The sequence below is a fragment of the Mauremys mutica genome, chromosome 10, assembly GCF_020497125.1.
Source record: "Mauremys mutica isolate MM-2020 ecotype Southern chromosome 10, ASM2049712v1, whole genome shotgun sequence".
Classification (NCBI taxonomy): domain Eukaryota; kingdom Metazoa; phylum Chordata; order Testudines; family Geoemydidae; genus Mauremys; species Mauremys mutica.
Genome location: NC_059081.1, coordinates 59,108,702 through 59,131,330, shown reverse-complemented (window position 1 = coordinate 59,131,330; position 22,629 = coordinate 59,108,702). Strand labels below are relative to the sequence as shown.

The following is a 22,629-nucleotide window of genomic DNA, read 5'->3' as shown; positions in this document are numbered from 1 at the left end:
ATTTGTGAGCATTCATGGCCCACCATACAATTTTCATACCCAGATGTGGCCCTCACGCCAAAAAGTTTGCCCTGCATTAGAGGGCTTTATGGTTTCCTCTGAGGCATCCAGTTTTAGCTACTGTCATACAAATAATGGGCTAGCTGGAGTACTGGCTTATTCCAGTACTGCAGCTCTTATGAGTAAACTGTAGGATTATGTTGCTTCCTTGAATACAAAATGGCTAGAGGTCAAAATAAATGTATCCAAAAGGCATAAGGGATTAAATCTACTTTAATATGACAATTTTTTTGAGTTATAAAAAATACCAAGAGGCTGCTGGGTTAAGAACATGGAAGGTAATGAAACGGCGAGGTTAAACCCTCGACCAGTTCAGCATGATGCAGGAGGGTTCCTTTCTGAGGCTGGCTCTCTCTCACTCCTGGCTTTGTTCACTCAGCTTCTCTTGGATACAGTTATCCATGCTTCTTCCTTTGGCGAGGTTACCAGCTCATATTTGGTCTCCATGACCTGCCCTTTCACGGGATGCAGGTATAATTTCCTTACCAACATACTCAGCAGCACTGTAGCCACCATATAGGCAAACCTAGGGGGAAAGAATTATAAAAGACAATAATGAGATGAATTCTTCTGCCAGGGCTGGTGTTCAATACTTGACAAACTGAAGAGGAACAAGCTGTTCCTTCCTATCCCTGCATCCACACATACACAACTGTTTCTTTATCTCACCTCAACTCCGGGCACTCCTGACTTCCCGAAAAGCCCAGTAGGGAAAAGTTTTTCATAGCGGATTCATCATTGAATCTGTCTGGATCAAATCTGTAAGACAAAACAGGGACCGATTCCTTCCTGGCTATGCATGCGTGTGTGCACATCTGTACGTATAAGGGGCAGAGACTAATGAAATCCTAAAACTCGGGAACCCACTACTTTGCTATCAGCATCAATCGAATGCCTTCTCCCTCCTACATCATGCAGGTTGCGAAGAGCACAGGCAATCTAATTTCTCTCTCCTTTCCTTCTCCACTGCTGACATGAACATTTCCAATTCTTCTTGCCCCTCACCCTCCACTTCAAGCAGCTGGCATGTGTGTGGGGGAAGCTGATGATTCATTAGGACGAGAAGAACTTGTTTAAGCATTGGGTTGATGAAAGCTTTAAGGGAACTACTGGTTTAATTAAAATGAAATTCCCATAATCAAGTAACCGACAGGAGACTAATAAAATGCCAGGCAGCTTAAAACACGAGCTATGATATTATAGAAAATATGCAATTAGATGACTTTAAGGCAATTCTCTCTCACCGTGTATTAGATCCTTTCCATTACACTTCAAACCTCTGGCTCCCTGCCTGTACCTACGAACTACAGCTCTGATCCTACTCCGATTACAGTCAAAAGGAGCTTTCCCATTGACCTTCAGTGGCAGCAGGAATAGGCTCTACATTCATACCCTAATTAAAAGTGGCAAATTACAGATGGTATAACAAGAAGGGAAACGCGGTCATTTAGAAAAACCTGTTGAAAGCAGATGTTCACCCACACTATATTAGGACTGGACTGTGGCTAAACTTGCTCAGGTGGGGAAAAGGAGGGCACACAAGAAACCCTCCTCCCCCAAGTCAGCCACAATCTCAGCCCTTGATCTACTGGCAGGCAGTGACTGGGTGTGTGTTGTGCTGACTGTGGGTCATGGCCCTGTTCTCCAGCTTCCTCTCCAGCCAGTGCCCCCTTGCTGAACTAAGGACAGTGCAGCTATCATTCTGATGTATGATCCCCTAAGAGGCATCAGCTAGCATGATGCTGATAGGGCAGAAGGCGTCTCCACCCTCCCTCTTCCCCTGAAGCAAGGGTTATGGCTGTAAGAGAAAGAATAGAGCCCTTTGAGCAATTTTTTCTCCCACAAGCTCCACTGTCTGTTCTCTCAGACTAGAATCACTGACCCACATGCCTAAGCTATGTTAAACCAGTGTTAAAAATTGCCACCTGGAGGCCAAAGCAAGCTACAGCATTTCCTTCTGCCCTCTGGAGTCCTAATTTTCAGGCCAGGATCCTTTTTGTTTTCATGGGTGGAAATAATGAGGTAGAGTTTCCTTCCCCTTAAAAAACAAAAATCTTTGACTGACATTTCCTTCCGTGAGCCATTGTTTTATAGTAATGAATAGTGATTTCAAATCCATTTTAATCCCTGTTTTCCCCTTGCAGCAAACCTGAAAATTGGCCCACAGCATTTGCCAAGGGAGGGCTGTGAATAACCAGAAAATCTGTTGTTGTTCTCCTTAATACACAACGAATATGTAGCCTGCAAGATCACATTTGGAGTTACCCAAAACCCTGTCCTTGGAGACAATCAAGAGACCATGACAAATCTTAGCAGGGAGTTCCTTCCACCTCTCTTCTCGACAGGCTACTTAAGGAAGGTTTGACACCCTACCCACAGGGACACAGAGGCAAAATCCAAAAGAAAAAATGAATAAACTATAATAAAGTTTTTGGTATCCCATACTTATAGGGTGAGGCCCAAGCTGAACTGTCCTGAAGCACCACACCCAGAGCGTAAAGCACAAGAGTCTGAAATGAAAAGAAAAGAAAAAACACATCTGAATCAGTGTAGAATACACAACAGGGATAAAGTTACCTCTACACAGTAACCATTAGACAGCCCTTATGGAAGAGTTCTATATAGAACATAACAGAAAAGGACACACCATTCAATTGGGGGTTTTGGGACCATCACATCACATTTAATAGCATATCCTATCCCTAACACCTTTAATTTTTAAGCTATCATTTTCAATTCAATTGCTATAGGTCTTTAGAGCAACTTTAATTGGACCCTGTTGGTCTCTATAAAGTGTGGGGAATCAAGCCACTAAGTTCATATTCAGATCCAAATTTCCAGGGTGTTCATATCCACAGTTCAAATTTAGCCCATATTGAGATAGAAGCCAGTCACAAGTTCAGACACAGATTCAAACTTCACTAAAATTCTGGGGTTGTTGGCCAAGGATCTGGTTAAATCCCATCTCTAGTATACAAAGACAAAACCTGTTTCACACATGATCTCCTCATTCCTCCCACAACTAGTCAGGCACAAATGATACAAAGTATGTTAAAGATTAGGACTGAGCCCATCACTAGCATACATTCAAGCCATCACTTTCATTTGTGCAAGGAACCTACTCAAAACCATATTGAAATTAAAACAGAGCGTGTGTGTCAGGGAGCAGTTTAATGTAAGCAAAGGGGAGCCAGCACCATCGTGTCAGCTCTGCTCAAATCCAACCAAGTACAGAGAGAGAGAGAGAAAAAAAGAGACCCAAACACTCAAAAAGCAGCACTGCCTTGTAAATGTCAACCTTATATGGCTTCCAAATGTCCTTAATCACAATCCCAGGGCCCTTTAGTTTTTTTTTTTTCCAGCGCCTCTGTTGTGACATACCTGTTCTGAAGAGTTTACAATCTACAGGCCAAGTTCTGTTCTGTTTATGTGAGTCAGTCCCATTGGACCAAATCACACCTGATGCAAGCTGATGCGACTCAACTGAAATAAATGGAATTGCAATAGATTTTGTTCTGGTCAGTGAGTAAGGCAAGCAGCATCTGCCAATAAATTAGGATTTTATAATTTAAGGGCCCAGTTCTGCCACCCTTGCCCATAGTTAGTAGTACCTTAGGACCTGATCCACTGCCCTTCTCCCACTGGCTTCAATGAGCTTTGCATCAGTCCCTTACTTTGCAAGTAAGTCCCACTGGAATCAGTGGACTGCATGCAGAGTAAAGTCTTTCACTGTATCTGTAAAGGTGACAGTATCAGACCCTACTTGGTGGAATGATGACAGGAACTTGGTGGAGTGATGACAATCAATGGGACACCAATACCAGGGGACCTAATATATAGGCCATGCTTGTGGGGCCATGGCACCATATGTGAAAGAAAGCATAGAGTCAAATATAATAAACATCTTAAATGAATCCAACAGTACCACAGAATCTCTATGGATAGAAATTATGCTTGAATAATAAGAGGATAGCTGTAGAAATATATACCGGCCACCTGACCAGGATGGTGATGGTGATTGTGAAATGCTCAGGGAGATTAGAGAGGCTATCAAAACCGAAACTCAATAATAATTGGGGATTTCAGCTATCCCCATACTGACTGAGTACATGCCACCTCAGGTCAGGATGCAGAAATAAAGTTTCTAGATACCATTAATGACTGCTTTTTGGAGCAACTAGTCCTGGAACCCAAAAGGGGAGAGACAATTCTTGATTTAGTCCTAAGTGGAACACAGGGATGAATATAGCTGAACCATTTGGCAATAGCGACCATAATGTACATGAGCATGGGGGAGAATACCAAAGAAGTCCACCACAGTAGTATTTAACTAAAGAGGAACTACACAAAAATGAGGAAGCTAGTTAAATGGACATTAAAAGAGAAAGTTACTCACCTTGCAGTAACTGAGGTTCTTCGAGATGTGTGTCCCTGTGGGTGCTCCACTCTAGGTGATGGTGCGTCCCGGCGCCGTTGATCGGAGATTTTCGGTAGCAGTGCCTGGTTGGGGCGCACGCACCCAGATGGTATCTCCCGTCTAGTTGGAATCTTCCTGAGTGCGTGCGCCCCACACCCTCCTCAGTTCCTTCTCTACCGTGGAGAGTCATCACAGTGCTCCAAAGTAGAGGGGAGGAGGGCGGGGAGTGGAGCACCCACAGGGACACACATCTCGAAGAACCTCAGTTACTGCAAGGTGAGTAACTTTCTCTTCTTCTTCGAGTGCTGTCCCTGTGGGTGCTCCACTCTAGGTGAATGTGTAGCAGTACCCACTATGGTCGGTGGGACTTTGGAGATAAGGCAGGGAGTACTGAAGATAGTACTGTATGACCTACTATTGTGTCTGCCGTGGTGTCTTGCATTAGAGCATAGTGTTTTGCAAACATGTGTTCAGATGACCATGTAGGTATCAGGAATGGGAATATTGTGTAAGACGACAATGGATGCCGACATGGCTCTAGTGGAATGAGTGCTAATGTTGTCGGGCGGTTGAAGATTCTTTGCACGGTAACAGGATCTGATGCAGTCAGAGATCCACTTGGATAGACGTTGTTTAGAGATAGCCGTACCTTTCAATCTTTCGGTAATGGAAACAAAGAGTCATGGCGACTTATGAAATGGTTTAGTCCTGTCTAAATAAAAGGCGATTGCTTGTCTGAGGTTGAGAGTATGCAGGGTTGCCTCTTGTGGACTCTTGTGAGGTTTGGGATAGAAAGTAGGTAAGTATATAGGTAGGTTGAGGTAGAAGGTCAATACCACGTTAGGAAGAAATTTAGAATGTGGTCTCAAAGTGACTTTGTCTGTGGAGAAGATTGTGTAGGGAGGGTGGGCCATCAGGGCGCTCATTTAACCAACTCTCCCTGCTGATGTTATGGCAACTAAGAAATGTACCTTCATGGACGTATGGAGATGAGAGGTAGCCAAGGCCTCAAATGAAGGTTTCATGAGAGCATGAAGAACAAGGTTAAGATTCCATGCAGCCGCTGTTGGGTAAATTTCAGGGTAGAGATTTTTCAGACCGGTTAGAAAGCGTTTTATGGTGGTGTGGGTAAAGAATGAATAACTGTCTAATAGGTCATGGAAGGCGGTAAGCGCCGCCAGGTGCACTTTGATGGAGCTGAGCGAAAGTCTGTCCTGTTTTAGATTCAGGAGGTAGTCTAGAATGTTAGGGAGGGTCACGTTATTGGATGCTAAGTGATTACGTGAGCACCAGAGGGCGAAACGCTTCCCCTTCTGCAGGTAGGTTTACGACTGGAGTCTCTCCTGCTGTGTAGGAGGACATATTGGACTTGCTCGGAACAGGCTAGTTCATGGGTTTGGAACCATGAAGGAACCAGGCTGTGAGGTGGAGCTTTTGGAGCTGGGGGTGAAGGACCCGTCCGTTGTCCTGGGAAATGTGTTCTGGCCTGTTGGGGAGAGCCCGTGGAAGACGGGAGGACATGCGGAGTAGGTAGGGATACCACGTCTGTCTTGGTCAAGCTGGGGCAATAAGGATGACCTGGGTCTTGTCGTCCGCAATATTCCGAAGAACCCTGTGTAACAGAGGGATTGGTGGAAGGCATACAGGAGGGAGTTGTTCCATGGTATGAGGAATGCATCTCCTAGGGATGCAGTCCCGAGTCTCACTCTGGAGCAAAACGGAACATGTTCGATTCTGGGTTGTGGCAAAGAGATCTATTGACAGGGTGCCTCAGAGGGAGAAGAGCTGTTGGAGTACTGCGAGGGACAGTTCCCATTCACGTTGTGTCAAGAAGTGCCTGCTGAGTGCGTCGGCAGTAGTGTTGTGGCAGTCTGGTAGGTAGGAAGCGATGATCTGTATTCGATGTCGTATGCACCAGATCCATAGTTTAATGGCTTCCCTGCAAAGGGAATGTGATCAGGCTCCCCCTTGTCTGTATATGTAGTACATGCATGCTATGTTGTCTCTTAATGCCCGAAGAGACTTGTTCTTTATGAGAGGAAGAAAGTGAAGGTATGCTCGCCTCACTGCTCTGAGTTCTAAGAGCTTTATGTGTAGGTGCATCTCTGATGCGGACTATCGGGCTTGTGCCCTGTGTTCCCCTAGATGCGCTCCCCAATCAATCAGGGAAGCATCCGGGGTGGGTAAGCATGAGCGTTGGGCAACATTGCTGGAAGGAAACCCCTGTGCAGAGGTTTTCTGGACTTGTTTATCAATGTTGGGAAGCTATAACATTGGGAGGAGGAGTTAGCAGCATCCGTCAGGTGTGTCTGTTGGGTTTGGAATTGGAATTGAGCCAGGCCTGGAGACATCTCATGTGTAGCCTGGCGTGGTGAACCACGAAGGTGGTGGCTGTCATGTGACCAAGAAGCTGTAGGCAGAGTTTTGCCTGTGTCCTGGGACGAATAAAGAGCGTGCGTTTGAGCTGCGTGATAGCGAGAAATCTGTGATATGGGAGAGAGGCCCTGCTCTAGATTGAGTCGAGATGAGCTCCGATGAACTCGATCTATTGTTTAGGTGTCAGGGTGGATTTTTGGATGTTTATTTGGAGGCCTAGGCTGTGAAAGAGGGAGATGGCGAAACAGGTAGCTTGAAGTGTCTCGCCATAGGAGTTGCCCTTGATGAGGCAATGGTCCAGATAGGGGAACAGCGTGACCCCATGTTTGCGGAGATGAGCCCCGTCCATGGCTAGAGTTTTGGAAAAAACTCTCGGTGCTGTGGCGGGTCCGAAAGGAAGAACTCTGTATTGAAAATGGTCGTGACCGATTGTGAATCGTAGAAAGCGTCTGTGAACTGAATGGATTGATATATGAAATTAAACATCCTGTAGGTCGAGAGCTGTGAACCAGTCCCCTTGATCCAGTGTAGGTATTCTTGTGCCCAGTGTGACCATTTTGAATCTTTGTATCCTCATGAATTTGTTCAGTCGGTGTAGATCTAGTATAGGCCTCCATCCTACAGTCTTTTTCTGAGTTAGAAAGTAACAGTAGTAGAAACCTGTCCCTTGATTTTGCGGTGGCAAAGGTCCTCTGCACCTAGTTGTAGAAGATGCGCCACTTCTGTGTGAAGTAAGTGGTCGTGAGAAGGGTCCATGAGGAGGGACGGGGGAGGGTAGGAGAAAGTTTGTCCTTATCAAAAGGGAGATCCTCCACTTTGGTCTGCAGTCCTTTGGGGATGCCAGATGCAGAGAGGCATGAGGATTTGCGCATAACCACAGCAGTTGCACAGGCTGCTGTCTGCCATGTCTAGAGATGCCTGTAGTGCCATTCTAGAAATCAGTTGGTTCTCAGTCAGGATTGATTTGAAGTCTGCTCTCCTATCCTCTGGAATGTAGGAGGCAAGTTCAAAAGTTTATTGTAAATACCAAAGTCGTAACTGAAGAGGTGTGCAGAAGTTTGCAATTCTGAATTGTAGTGTGGAGGACGTATAAACCTTGCAGCCCAAGACATCAAGGCATCTAAGATCCTTGTCTTGCGGGGTGGGTTGATATTACGACTGTTTCGTCCTCTGTGCAATTGCATCCCTGACCCGGGAGTTGGGTGGTGGATGAGAAATAGGAAGTCAGCGTCTTTAGCAGAGACCTAGTATTTACATTCGGCCTTTTTGCAAGTTGGTACTAAAGACGGTGGGGTTTGCCAGAAAGTGTCAGACGGCTCCAGGAGTGCTTCGTTTATAGGGAGCGCGATTTCTGAGGGTGCAGACTGTTGAAGGATTCTGAGGAGTCTGTGTTGCGTCTCCTGAACCTCTTGAAAGGGAATATCTTGATTGAGTGCCACCCTCCTGAAAAGTTCTTGAAATTGTTTACAGTTGTCCATGGCCCGTGGAGACGGAGGGAGGAGGGCTCTGTCCAGGGCTAATGGAGAGTTAGGAGTCGCGTAACTTGCATACTCAGGAGGCGGCTCAGGCAACTTAGAAGTGGACGGAGCAGGAGACTGAGGCACAGAAGGAGGATAATTGGTAGGAGGATGTTGCCAAGGGTACCACTGAGGCCAAGGCATAACGTAGGAGAACCCAAGTGTCGCCCCTGGGGGGGCGAAATGGGGAAAACTGAGGCTGGTGGTCTTGAACTGTGACCTGAGGTGGCAGAGGTGCCTGTGGAGGAGAAGCAGGAGTGGAGAACTCCACTTGCTGCTGTAAATCAAGTTCATGGTCAGTGAAAACCAGTTCAGTTGGAGAGAACGGCAGTTCAAAAATATATATATATTAGCCCTATGTATCTAGGAGCGGAGAGTGAGGCTCAGGTGGCACTGAAAGCTCACATTAAGTGAGAAATTGTTGCTCCTGCTCCCTGGGCTGAGTTGAGCCTGCTCTCTGCTCTAGCTCCTTAGCAGGAGAGTGAAAGTGACAATAGTGCTGCAGACTGCTTGGAGGTGTCCTGCAGGGGGTCTGCTACTGGTGTCCGGGTGGGAGATAGGCCAACATTCTTCTCCCTGCAGGGGAGGATTGCGCTGCTGGCACCACGGCCGTTTGCGGTGCCCAGGAGAGGCGCGCAGCCGGCACCACGGCCGTGCACGGTGCCCAGGAGGTGCGCGCAGCTGGCACCGCGGCCGCGTGTGGTGCACAGGAGGTGCGCGCAGCCGGCGCCGCGGCCGCTCACGGTGCACAGGAGAGGCGCACAGCCGGTGCCGCGGCCGTTTGCGTTGCTGAGCGGCGCGCCGCCGGCACCGTGGCCGTTTGTAGTGCCCAGGAGGCGCGCGCAGCCGGCGCCGCGGCCTCTCGCGGTACCCGGGAGGCGTGCGCAGCCGGCGCCGCGGCCGCTCGCGGTGCACCGGAGAGGCGCGCAGCCGGCGCCGTGGCCGTTTGCGGTGCCTGGGAGCAGCGCGCCACTGGCGCCGCGCCCGTTTGCGGTGCCGAGGGGACCGGAGCCACAGGGACCTTCCTGACACAGGAGGTCGGGTCTCTGCCTCTGCGCTCTGTCCGAGCCACGGCTGAGGCATTGGAAAAGCTGAGGCACCTGCCTTTGGTGCTGTCAGCACAGAGGGTAGGGATCTCGTGGGAGACCCCCTACCCTTGTTAAAGTCTCTCCTGTGAGACTGTTCAGCTTCTTGCCTCCGCTCCAGGGAGGGTGAAGCAACGCTCCCCGCCGGTTCCGATCTGGCTGGGGAGCATGTCGGAGCGGGTTTAACCTTTCCCGTCTCCAAAAGCGGCTGTAAGGATTTTTCCCTCATCAGCATTTTGAGCCGCAGGTCCCTGTCGCGACGAGCTCTTAACGAGGCTCGCGCAATGGAGGCACTTCACATGGACGTGGGTGTTCCCGAGGCACCTCACACAGTATGAGTGCCCGTCTGTCCATGGCATGGAGTCCTGGCAGGAGATGCATCTTTTGAATCCTGAAGCTCCTGGCATTATGAATTTGAGATGGGCGAGGAAAGTATCTCAACGGGAGACAAGCCTGAAGGATTTTTTTTTTTTTTTTAAACTAAGTAACTAACTATGTAACTACAGTAAAGGAAGGGAAACAACTGGGTTGTAAATAATAATTATTTCTATGTTCTTTGTTACTATTTCCTATAGATACCAGGGAAGAGAAGGCAGCACTGCCCCGAGATCCGTCTTCGGCCGAGGACGGTTGAGAAGGAACTGAGGAGGGTGTGGGGCGCACGCACTCAGGAAGATTCCAACTAGACGGGAGATACCATCTGGGTGCGTGCGCCCCAACCAGGCACTGCTACCGAAAATCTCCGATCAACGGCGCCGGGACGCACCGTCACCTAGAGTGGAGCACCCACAGGGACAGCACTCGAAGAAGAAGGAACAGTTACAAGAGTGAAATGCCTGCAAGGAAACTTTTTTAAAACACCATAATAAAGGCTCAAACTAAATGTATATCCCACATTAATACGAATAGTAAGACCACCAAAATAATGCCACCAGACTAAACAGAGTAAAAGAAGTGGTTAAAGTAAAAAAGGCAGCCTCTTTTTCTCTCCTGCTGATAATAGCTCACCTTAACTGATCACTCTCCTTATAGTGTGTATGGTAACACCCATTGTTTCATGTTCTCTGTGTGTGTGTGTGTGTATATATATATAAACACACACACACACACACATACTCTGCCTACTGTATTTTCCACTACATGCATCTGATGAAGTGGGTCTGTAGCCCACGAAAGCTTATGCTCAAATAAATTTGTTAGTCTCTAAGGTGCCACAAGTACTCCTCTACAATTTGTTGTGTAAGACTCAACAAGGCTTTTGTAAAGAGAAATCATGCTTCACCAATCCATTAGAATTCTTTGAGGGGGTCAACAAACATGTGGACATGGGTGATCCAGTGGGATAGTGTACTTGGACATTCAGAAAGCCTTTGGCAAGGTCCCGCAAAGCTCTTAAGCAAAGTAAGCAGTCATGGGATAAGAGGGAAGATTCTCACATGGATCAGTACCTGGTTAAAAGACAGGAAACAAAGGCTAGGAATAAATGGTCACTTTTCAAAATGGAGAGATGTAAATAGTGGTGTCCCCCAGGGCTTTCTACTGGGATCAGTGCTGTTCATCATATTCATAAATGATCTGGAAAAAAGTGTAAACAATGAGGTGCATGGTTTGCAGACGATACTGGTAACTATCTTGAGTAATTTTTTAAGTCTAAACCAGACTGAAGAGTTACAAAGGGTTCTTGGAAAGCTAGGTGACTGGGCAACAAAATGGCAGATGAATTTCAATGTTGATAAATTCAAAGTAATGCACATTGGAAAATAATCCCAAGTACACATACAAAATTATGGTCTCTAAATTAGCTATAACAACTCAAGAAAGATCTTGGAGTCACTGTGGATAGTTCTCTGAAAATATCTGCTCAATGTGCAGTGGCAGTCAAAGATCTAACAGAATATTAGGAACCATTAGGAAAGGAATAGATAAGAGAGAAAAAATCATAATGCCATTACATAAATCTACGGTATACGCATGCGTTGAATACTGCATGCAGTTCTGGTCACCCAATCTCAAAAAAAGAGATATATTAGAACTGGAAAAGGTACCAAGAAGGGCAAAAAAAATGGTTAAGGGTATGGAACAGCTTCCATACAAGCAGAGATTAAAATGACGAACTATTCAACTTAGAAAAGAGACAACTAAGAGGGGGGCATGATAGAGGTTTATAACATCGTGAATAGTGTGGTGAAAGTGAATAAGAAAGTGCTATTTATTCCTTCACACAACAAGAATCAAGAGTCACCCAATGAAATTAATACACAGTAGGTTTAAAACAAAAAGAAGTACTACTTCACACAATGCACAGTCAACTTGTGGAAATCGTTGCCGGGGATACTGTGAAGGTCAAAAGTGTAACTGGGTTAAAAAAAAAAGAACTAGATAAGATTATGGAGGATAGGTCCACTAATGGCTATTAGCCAAGATAGTCACAGATGCAACCCCTTGCTCTGGGTGTCCATAAACCTCTGACTGCCAGATCTGGGACTGGATGACAGGGGATGGACCCACTTGATGACTGCCATGTTCTGTTCGTTTCCTTTTAAGCATCTGGCCACTGTCAGACAGGACAGTGGACTGGATGGACTATTGGTCTGACTCAATATGGGCATTCTTATGTTCTTAAATTAGGATCTTCTGTGCACAACTCAGCCCAGAAACAGACACCTCAGCAGAAGGAGTCCATGGAAGGGCATTATAATGAACCACTCAGGGTTCTAGAATAGCCTCTTCACCGAGGAAAGGGGTAGAGCACCTTTTAGGCTCCAAGATAAACTGCACAAATATCAAAGACAGACTGTCATCTTGGTGTAAGCTGTGCTAGAGGAATAATCGGGCTCTGACAGTAACTGGGCGCAGTGCTCCCCTTCTCCACCGTAATGGGAACTTCAGAATCGCAAAGAACAAAGTCAACCAAGAGGAGAGGGCGAGTTTGAGCTCCCAGCTCTGTCCTACCTCTTTGGGGATAATATGCTGGTCAATTCTTCCCTCCAGCTCCTGCAGCCGTGCAGCAATTGGCGTAAGCTTTGCTGTCCGCACTGTCTCACTCAGGACCTGCCGGCAATACCTGCAACCAGAAGTCTGTGCCAATAAAACTTTTTCTGAGACAAGCAAGTGCATGTTTCTGTGGTATCAGGAATGGCTGTTCTGCGTAAGGCTGCCCTAGACTTGCTGACCCTCTGCATTTGGGATCACAGCTCCTCTCTCAGAGCTGCTTCCAGGACACACTCAGTGCGGAGTCCTGAAACATTTGCAGATGAAGCAAGAGGGTTTTTATGGGCGGTTATAAAAATAATATATCTATTCAGTGGCCAGCTGATAGCAGCTAGACAACAAACGTCATCAAGGAGAGACTAGGAAGCTCTCTCTCCAGCGTTCCACTGCTCCACAGGGCCCTACAATAGCTATAGCAGGGGACTGCAGAGGTATGTGCATCGGTGGCTGCAGAGAGAGACTCTCTGAGGTTTGTTTAAGGCATCTAGCACTGTGGCATCTAAGCGCTGAGGGACACGCTTTAGGGACACTGGCAAGACTCCTAATCCTCCTTGTTGAAGGTGCATCGCACTGTGCCCAGTCCCCAACCACCACCTCAGATCATGTCCCCACTACTCCCAATCACACCTACTTTGGAGGGCCCTAATCCTGTTAATCCTCTGCACCTTGGTCCCAACTCAGTAAAGCACTGAAGTGCTGAATAAGGGTGGGGACTGTGTTGTACTGCACCTCACATAAGAGGGCCCACTCCTGATTGGGCAACACAAACACCACCTACATTACTATTATTAGTAAGGCTGAAACTAAGAGGTTCTACAGAAATTTAACATGGTACTAGTGAAACTGTCTAAAAACCTACACAGTTGAATAGAGTCTAACATGTTTTTTTTTAACCATCTGGTAGAATCCTACACCAGGGATATAATTCTCTGTTGCTTTCTATAGGGTGGTTCTAACACCTACAGAAAAGGTCTCTCTCCTATTCACTCCTCTTGGACTTTAACAAAGGGGTACATAGCCATCAACAACAGTCACCAGCCAAGGATACCCCCATTGTTCCTGTTCAAAGGAGTGGCAAGACATGGTTCAGAGCATAGCTTCCAAGCCCACCACAAGGCATCCTGTCATGGGACCCAATCCAGCTCCAAATGAAGTCAAGGGAAATGCTCCCATTGACTCCAAGGAAACTCTACCTGGGCTTCTGATGGGCATGCTCCCTGAATCACTGGACACACTGGTCAGTATTGCTGCTCCCCCTCCTTTCACCAGCATGGAGAGGAGTCAGCCTTTAGCATACAGGATCACAATGACATCTTATTTAGCTCAAGTGCTTCTCCCACTCTTAATGTGGACCCACCTGAGTTGCTCAATTTTCTCATGTGTAAGTGGGCCCTTTCCGAGAACTCGGTCCACCTCCTTGTAGAGGTTCTGCTGGACTTCTTCTGATGTTGTCAGGAAATAGACTGCCCAGGTGCACACTAAGAAAGGAACAAGGAGAGTGCTGGCTCAGCAAATCCATCTCCTCATTTAAGGGGGACAAATCAACTCCAGTCTTCCTGCTCTTTGTCTCTGCAATGTTACTCTTCTAATGCAGTGAAGAGGCATTAGGGAGACACATGAGATGCAAATGTGAAAGGAGAACATCTGTATGAACTATAAAATGTAGCTGTATAGAATTTACCCAGTAGACCATATTGATTCTATACTGAGTAATAGGACAGAGTCTGAATGATGCTATCCAGGGATACTACAATCTGGAATCCCTTTTCCAGAAACAAGAAACTTGGGAAATACTGGAAAATGATCAAACCAAGTAGATTAAGAAGGAAATGGCCATTTAATGGGCTTGGAGTGCTGCAGCCTCACAGCTCCACGATCCACACACAAGAGAATAGACAGTCCTAAGAAGGGTCAACCACTCCATACTGCTGCTCCTCCCACAATCCCCAGAGCATAGCTCCTACAACAGTCATACTGCCTGCACACAGGCCAGCACTCAGGGTAATCAGAGAATTTAGACCATCAGGCTAGATTTAACTAAAGGGTCCTGAGTAGTAAGTCTACCAAAGTGAGGCTCCAACACACGTGGAGAACACAGCCAAAACCTCTGCTCCCGCAGGTGGGTAATAGGAGAGTGGACAGTGCTGGCCAGGAAATGGATGTTACTGAGCAGTTGGGGATTCACTGATTTAGCATTTTCCCTCAATGGAGCTCTTATAGCCCCCTGGTGGAGCTCTGATGGGAAGGTGGCAGCAATATTGTCACTTGCCCTCCTTTTCTCTCTGTGCACAAGAGGGATTCAGGTGGCACAAGGGGTGTATAACAACTCCCTGTACCATGGGGCTGGATCTGGTCTTTTGTGTATCTGGCAACAGACTTATGATATACTATCTAGGCAGATTTCTCCAATAAAATTATCAGAAAGATAGACAGCTCTAATATGAAATAAGCCTATGTCAAGTAGTGTTTCCAAGCTGCAAGAAGCAAGAGTGAGCAGGCATTTTGCCATTTTCTACTCTTGAGGTTGTACAGGGGCTCCCATCAGAAAATTAAACAGACAAAACACTGGTAGAGAGAGTTCCCTGTATCAATGACATTCTCTTTATGTGAGCTTTGCTACTTGACTTTGAATACCCTTCAACATCTTGGTTAAGTGCTATATTTGGATGGTTGTCTTCGGGATTCCAGATAAGTGGATGACTTTGGGCCTGTTAATCTTGCAGATTTAGTTTAGAAAAGTTCCCCAACATAGTAACAATTTGTGCAGCCAAAAGGTTTTCATTTGGTTCTTATTTCTGTTTCCTTTTCTCATAATCCTTATATGAAATCAAGTAACTTAAAAAAAAAAAAAAGTCAATAGCATACATGCTGTAGGGAAACATGAAACAGCCAGTCAAACATCAGATTGCTCTAAATCGTCCAAGAGCAACACAGTTTATTTCAAGGGATGATCATTTTGGGGTGCTTCCCTTTGGTACAATTTCATCTAATTTAGCATCACCGGATGGGTTTAGAGTCCAAGTGAAGAACAGCAGCAGGAAATTCTAAGACTCACTACATGACATGGAGGGCTGTCTAACAGCTTGGCTTCAATCCACTAGAACCCACTAACTAGAAAGGTGCACCAATAGGGCACCTGGACAACGCTGTAGAAATACCTGCCTGAATAAATTTCTAGTATAAGAGAAAAGGAAAGGGAAATTTTGTTTTTGCTTTACATGAAAATAAATTTCATCTCACCATGCTTCTTTTTTTTTTTTTTAAATATAGATTAGTCCCCTTATCTCTGTTACAGAGTTGAAAGCTGCCTGCGTATTCTACTTACGGTTAGCCGTGATTACACACCCCGCCAGAGAGAATATCATCGTGTCTTCCAGGATCTATGAAACAAAATCTGGTTCAGGGGTATGGAGTCAAAAAAAACATTAAAGAATTTAATGACAAATCACATCTTCCATTCCACCACACTAAATCAGCTTAACTCAAGACAGCATGAAATCCAGCATGGAAGGATAGGACTGAACTCTCTCTATAGTGCTTCCCCTGGAAGGGTTTTGGGATTCCCTCCAAGACCTTTTCCACTTGGCTTATCCAGAACGCCTTGTCCAGTTTTGGGAGAACACTTTATCCAGTCCTCTGGAATTCAAAAATCTCAGTGCAAATCTGGACTTGTCCCTGAGGTTTCTTTATTGGAATTTCATAAAGCTATAACTGAAGTGATCAGGCTGAGGTGTAGGGGTTGGTTAGGGTGCACCACAACTCCAACACACATAATTAATTACATACATACTCTAAAAGAGTCCAACACATGTGCATTATATTCTGTATTCTATATTTACATGCTTTATGAGTGGCTTACTAATTTTGCAAATCAATCCTTGTATAGATTATAAACTGTTCATGCGCTACAAAGTGTGCTAGTAAGCAAAGCTGCAACTGCAAGCTTATCACACATTACTCTTCTTCTTACTATTTCTTAATCTAATAGCTACGTATTAGTTACAACGCCACTTGTGAATTCATGCTTTGTCCATTGTTAACCTGTTTCCTTACTTCTGTTTTTTTCATAGTTAATGCAAGGCTTAAAACGGGTACTTAAGCAAAGAAAGATTCTTAATACCAAATACCCATCCAGTTCATAGAATAATAAAGCAGCAAAACAGAAAGTAACCAAAAATATAATGCATTTAAAGATTGGAAGATGAAAATAAATGCACGTTATACTCTAGTGAGGAATCTGGACTGAACAAGATGCAAAACAGACAATTAATCAAATGCTAAGATGTAATTAACAACTGATCTAGTGAAACTTCATTAGCATGTAATGGTATGTCCACAATAGCTGTACATACCTGCTTGTCACTCAAGTTCCCCTGCAGTAAGGAGTCTATGAAGACGTGTCGGTTGAAGCTCCTGCCCCGCCGCTCCTTTGTGACTTTCTTTAAGACGGATTCCATCTCCATCAGAGCTTCAGGCACACAAACAAATCATTATTTTAAAAGCTGGTCACCCCCAAAAGCAGCAGAGGACTCTTCTAGAATCCATCTTCCCAAATAGCCTTTCAGGCAAACTGTCGATCCTGAGTCCACTGACAGAAGAAGACTCTGTACGGAGCATGTTACTCAGTGTCAATTTGCAAGAAGTTTACTGTAATTTAATCTAAAAATGTGCGAGTCAAACAGAGAGATCTCACAAAATAAGCCAAGTTACATAAATGGTACAGCTCAGATCTTGAGAGCAAGTTCAAATAACATTCAGGGTTTAACAAATCACCCCACAAAACATTCTTATACTTCACTCAGATCTCACAGCCTGTGTAGTCTATAGAGTTATTGCTACTAATCATTCACATTGTTGTAGCACCTCGATCAACATAAGGGCCCCATTGTGTGAGGGATTGTACAAACATATAGTAAGAGACAGTCCCCCTCCTGAAGAAATTGTCCAGATAGAAAAGACAAATGATGGGGAAAGGGAAGTATTTATTATCCCCATTTTACAGATGGGGAACTAAGACACAGAGCAATTAAATAACTTGCTCAAGGTCACCCAAGAAGTCTGTGGCAGAGCCAGGAATGGAATCTAGATTTTTCAAGTCCCAGGCCAGTGCCTTCAGGACAAGACCTCCTTCCTCTCACATGCTGTCTGGGGACCCCAGCAGAACTTACGCATAAAATAAAGGAGATCAGAGTTTGTTGTTGTGTCATACTGCTATAAAACTGGTGTAATACTAATGAAGGCAATTCTGGATATACATCAGTTTAACAGAGCAGAATTTGGCCTAATGTCCTTAAACACAAAGCACAAGTGCAAGAATGGGAACACCCTGTTTTTGTGGGTTTAAATTAAGTCCTTAATATTAACTTTAATATTTTCATAATAACTAAAGAGAGACAAAACAGCACAAAAATAAAATAATCTGATATGGCAACATATGAAAGTTGCCATGAGAGAACCAGATGCATAACTGAAAATAGTAAGCTGTACTGGGAATACCAATGTACAGCATGGAAGGCATTGGTTAAAGCCACAATTCAGGACTGCTACATTCTGCTTCATGGCTAACTAAGGAAGAATGGTCTTGTAGTTAAGTCACTAAACAGGGACTCAGGAAATCCGAGTTCAGTTTCCGGCTCTGCCACAAGCTTCCTGTGTGACCGTGGGCAAGTCATTTAACCTCTCTGGGCCTTGTCTGTAAAATAGAGATGACAAAAATTCACTACTGCACAGGAAGATCGATAATGTATGAAAGGTAATCAGATACTATGGTGATAAATTCCACAGAAAAGCCAATACATAAATAAATATGGGCAAATCAAACACCTTCATATGGTAGTTACCTCAAACACAGTAACCACAGGTGTGTGAATGAGTCGATAGGGGGATTTGGGGAGTGGTGGAGAAACAACTTACCATCTTCATATAGCTTTTTCCTGGTCATACTTTTGTCAAGTGACCCATCCAAGAAACCCTTTCCAATTTCTGCCCAGATCTGAAAGAGGTACAGATGAATTCCATTACCCTCCAAGTCACAGGTTGCTGGCAGCTCTGCCTAACTTTATCCTGACACACGCACAAAAAAAATCAATACTTCTCCTTCCCTATAGGAATAGGAAATAGGTCTTGTTTTAAGTGTCGGCACAATCACATGTGCTGCTGTGTTTATGAGGCTGTTTGCAAAGTGCTGCTGGAACTGAGCTGAGATGATGCAGTCCTGGGGATTAATTACAACTGAAAAAATGATATATATCCTGAGTGGGAGAAGAAAGGCCCTTTACTTTTACGTCACTGATTGGGATCTGTGAGGCTCAGTTGGTAGCCCAAGTCTAAGTGACTGGAGTTAAAAGGAAGAGCTTTTGGTCAGACTGTAAAATTCTTTGGTTCTGTTAACAAGCATTTAATTCCAATGACTACTGAACATCTCAGAGAAAGGATATCTTTGTTAAAGATCCAACACCCCTGTCATTCTAGGTGAGGTGCAAAAGCTCACAATGTACATTCCAGAGACACCTCAGGGATTCCTCTAGCACAGAGGTTCTCAAACTGTGGTCTGCAGACCACCAGTGGTCCATGAGCGCCATTCAGGTGGTCCGCGGATAGCTCCCTCGAAGGTGCGTGTCTGGGCAGCCGCACACAAGAGAATGAAGGGCCACCCACTTAATTAGTGGACTCTGGAGAAGACACACATGTAAGGTGAGATGGCGGCCTGCGGGGGAATAGGGGGTAGGTGGGAGGGAGCAGTGGGATGAGCAGAGGGGGTGGGGAGAATCTGGGACGTGCAGGGCTGCCGTGGCCAGAGAAAGAGGCGACTTCCCCCAGCTCCAGGGCTGTGGTGAGAGAGAGGGGCCTCCATCCCAGCCCCAGCTCAGGGGCTGCCGCAGCAGGGCAGAGGGGGAGAGACCCCCCCTCTTTCCCAGCCCCATCTCGGGTGTTGCTGCGGCAGGGGAGAGAGGGTACATACATCGCATTAGAAAGGTAAGACTACTGATATTAAAATATGAGTTGTGTGCTTTAATTTGTAGAACAAAAAAACATTAATTATTATAAAGTTTTTTTTATATAGCGCTTTTATACAAAGTGCTTTACAATAGTTAGCTAACGGTACAAACAACATTTGGAAAGATCATTAAGTGGTCCATCGAGACCCTCAGCAATTTTCAAGTGATCTGCGAAAAAAAATTGAGAACCACTGCTCTAGCAAAACCTGGGAAGACGAGACTTAACATTCCTAATATTTATAAAGGGTATAAAAAATCCGCTGTATGCCTCATTTATCCACAAGGAAGCAAAAAAGGTTACAAATCCAAATTTTAAAAACAAGCCTTTGCAGATAATCTTTAAGAGGCCTTTATCATATCTGACAGAACCACTGGGTTCCTGTTTTCTTCCATTCCACCCTTGAATCCTCATCTTCGGAGCCATCAGCATTCTGACTGAAGGCTGGAACTCACATGATGGGTCTCAGAGATTGCTTTTGAGAGAAAAGTGTGAAACTATGGCCTCAATTTACAGAATTGCCAAGCACCCACAGCTCCTACTGACTTCAGCTAGAGTGGTACTCAGCACCTCTGAAAATTAGTTCCCATATGTCCACTTCCTGGAGGCTGAACCTACTTCAGCAAAGACTTCCAAGCCATGGTGTCCCAAGGCACAAAAACACCAGGGGCACAAATTCAATCTACTTATTCTGCATGTTAGAGGAGCATCCTACCATAGGTCACATCATATTTTTACTCTTGATTTTAGAAAGGTCCATAAAGGATCCAAGATATGCTGGTCAAAGGGAGATTGCACAACATCCAAGATTCAAAATAACTTATAAGAACTAAATAGCATTTACCCCATTTAAACCTTTACAAAGGGATTACCATTCATTCCCAATTTCACCTCAGCATTGGGCCTCCTGATCACAAAATACCAATCTTGCATAATTACCCTTGCAGGTAGCGTGATGGTTCTGTAAGTGTGGATGGCGGCCTCTACTTGGACTAACTGTGCTCACCTCAGATGTTCTCGTTATTCACAACAGTGAGGGTTTAAGAAGGGACCAGAAATCAAAGATTTGGGATGGGATTTTCGTAAGAGTTTAAGTGAGTTAAGCACTCAAATGCCATCAGATTTCAAAGACATTTGCACACACCCAGTTCCTGTAGGTGCTTTAGAAAACTCCAGCCTTACAAAAATTACCATATACTTATAAGCTTATGGCCAAATAAATCTGTTAGCCTTTAAGGTGCCACCGGACTCCTCATTGTTTTTGCATATACTTATTAGCTATTTCTTTATGCTGACTAAATGTAATTGGGACAAAATAGTGGAGAAATCACCTGCTTGGAGACCCTACCAACCTGAACATCCAAGGTTTTGTACCTCTTGCTCCAGCGTTTTGTACCTCTTGCTAAACTATGCAATGATTGAGGCTAATGCCATCAACCTGGAAAATTGACCAGATCTAGGAGAACATTCCTGGCTCTTTCCGAGACTTACCGCATCATGGTTCCTGCGAAATCGAATTACTTCCCGGTCATCTTCAAAGCTACTGCCCATTGCTGTCTGTGTGACAGACTTCATGGCAAAGCCCAGCATGTGTTGGCAAAGGGGCACATGTTGAGACTCAGGAAAGGACAGCCATTTTGCTAGCAACTCTTCAGACAGCTAAAAGAAAGGAGATCAGAAAGCTACAATAATCTCCTTGACCTACCACTTCACCCCATTGTTCTCTAGAAACACACCTTAAAGAGGAAGTATTCTCACCCAGCTCTTAACAGTCCAGACACTGGATATGGCTCATACGTAACCCCTTCTTGCAGGGTTTTTTATTATTATTATTAACAACTTAAAGAACAATAAACCTCAGCCTTAGGTTCCTGCTAAGGTTGGCTGTTCCTACGGTTTTCCCCCATAGGACGCCTGAGAGCCTGCTCCCTCTACCACAAAGGAATGCTTAAACCGTTTAGTACTCATGGGTTGGAGCTAATAGGACTTACTATATTTGGCTGCCAGGGTGAGTCATCAGAAGAGCTCTGCATCCGAGTACAATCCCAACATCTGGAATCCTGCCCTGCTCCCACCCTCTGGAGATATACCTAGAACTCAGACACTACAGCATTTTTAGTTGTATCTAATGTCTAGAAATAAACGTAACCAAACCCTGTCCTTCCTTCTAAATGTATTGAGCTAATGCAAACAAAAGCATATTCATTCTGTATTTATACAGTCAGATGGATACTACCACCACCATTACATTTCTCTGTGAAACTTGCTATCCAATATTGTTGCAAGTAACAAAGACAACCACACCTGGAATATAGAGGGGAAAAGCATTTCTTTCACTTTGTTTACTTTGTGCATCTGACATCAATTTATACAACATCAGTTCCATTGATTCCTCTGTCTTAATATAGAAAATAATGTGCTTCATCCATGTGTCTGTCCCTTCACAGTGTGCATGAGTGCCAGTGATCTGTTCTGGAGGGGATGCCAGATCTGCGCAAGAGTGTGCGCCAATCAAGTGATTTATCCCCTGTCGCCCATTCCCAGCTTCTGGCAAAATTTTGTGCAAATAATCTCAAATTTACCAATCTCAGACCAGGAATATGTAAAATGCAAAGTGGAAATTATATTTTTGAGAACTTTGAGGGAGAGAGCAAAAATAAATAAATAAAAATCAGAGTTATAATGGAAAGCTACCACCTCTCCATAATAATAATAGAAGAAATAAAAGTCCAGAAGTTAGAATATTGAGATTTTAAAACATTCTCAAAATTAGCACATGGTTCTGGTTCCAGAACCAGCCTTCCCTCTGCTCCTTTACCCCAACCTCTATCCCCATTAACCTCTCCACTAAAAGGCCACAAATTGCTGTTCTCTCCGGGAAAATGTTACAAGCTGGCCTGCAAACTGCAAGCCTTCAAATCAAGTAATTCACCTTCTGGATGACAGCAAAATTACTCTGCAGGGACTTGGTCACACCGTTTTCATACAGCTTTTTCCTCAGATGACTCTCCCCCGCATCCCCACTGAGTCCAGACTGGTACCTCAACAGGGACTTTAGCATCATTTCAAAGGGATCCGCTGAAACAAACCAACAACAAAAAGTCTGAAATATCACCAGTCAAAACAGATTTTTGGGGGGAAGAAATGGGAAATTTAGAGAATCCTCTAGGATTTCCTCATTGTGCCC

General features: G+C 44.9%; 1 protein-coding gene across 4 annotated transcripts in view; it reads right to left on the bottom strand.

Moving 5' to 3' along the window:
• Positions 1-262: 262 nt before the first annotated feature.
• The window catches only part of LOC123378900 (cytochrome P450 20A1), a 28,507-nt gene continuing 6,140 nt past the window's right edge, over positions 263-22,629 (bottom strand). For 2 of the 4 annotated variants that reach the window (XM_045033170.1, XM_045033169.1), the window contains exons 4-13: positions 22,375-22,520; positions 20,934-21,101; positions 18,360-18,438; positions 16,799-16,914; positions 15,772-15,826; positions 13,804-13,924; positions 12,408-12,519; positions 2,506-2,570; positions 730-819; positions 263-586 (exon numbers count right to left, since the gene is read on the bottom strand). In XM_045033170.1, the coding sequence (XP_044889105.1) occupies positions 436-586; positions 730-819; positions 2,506-2,570; positions 12,408-12,519; positions 13,804-13,924; positions 15,772-15,826; positions 16,799-16,914; positions 18,360-18,438; positions 20,934-21,101; positions 22,375-22,520 (1,103 nt within the window). In that variant the 3' untranslated portion in view covers positions 263-435. Of the gene's footprint in view, positions 587-729; positions 820-2,505; positions 2,571-10,971; positions 11,031-12,407; positions 12,520-13,803; positions 13,925-15,771; positions 15,827-16,798; positions 16,915-18,359; positions 18,439-20,933; positions 21,102-22,374; positions 22,521-22,629 lie in introns of those variants that run through there. The other 2 variants (XM_045033172.1, XM_045033171.1) reach the window with 2 other exon arrangements.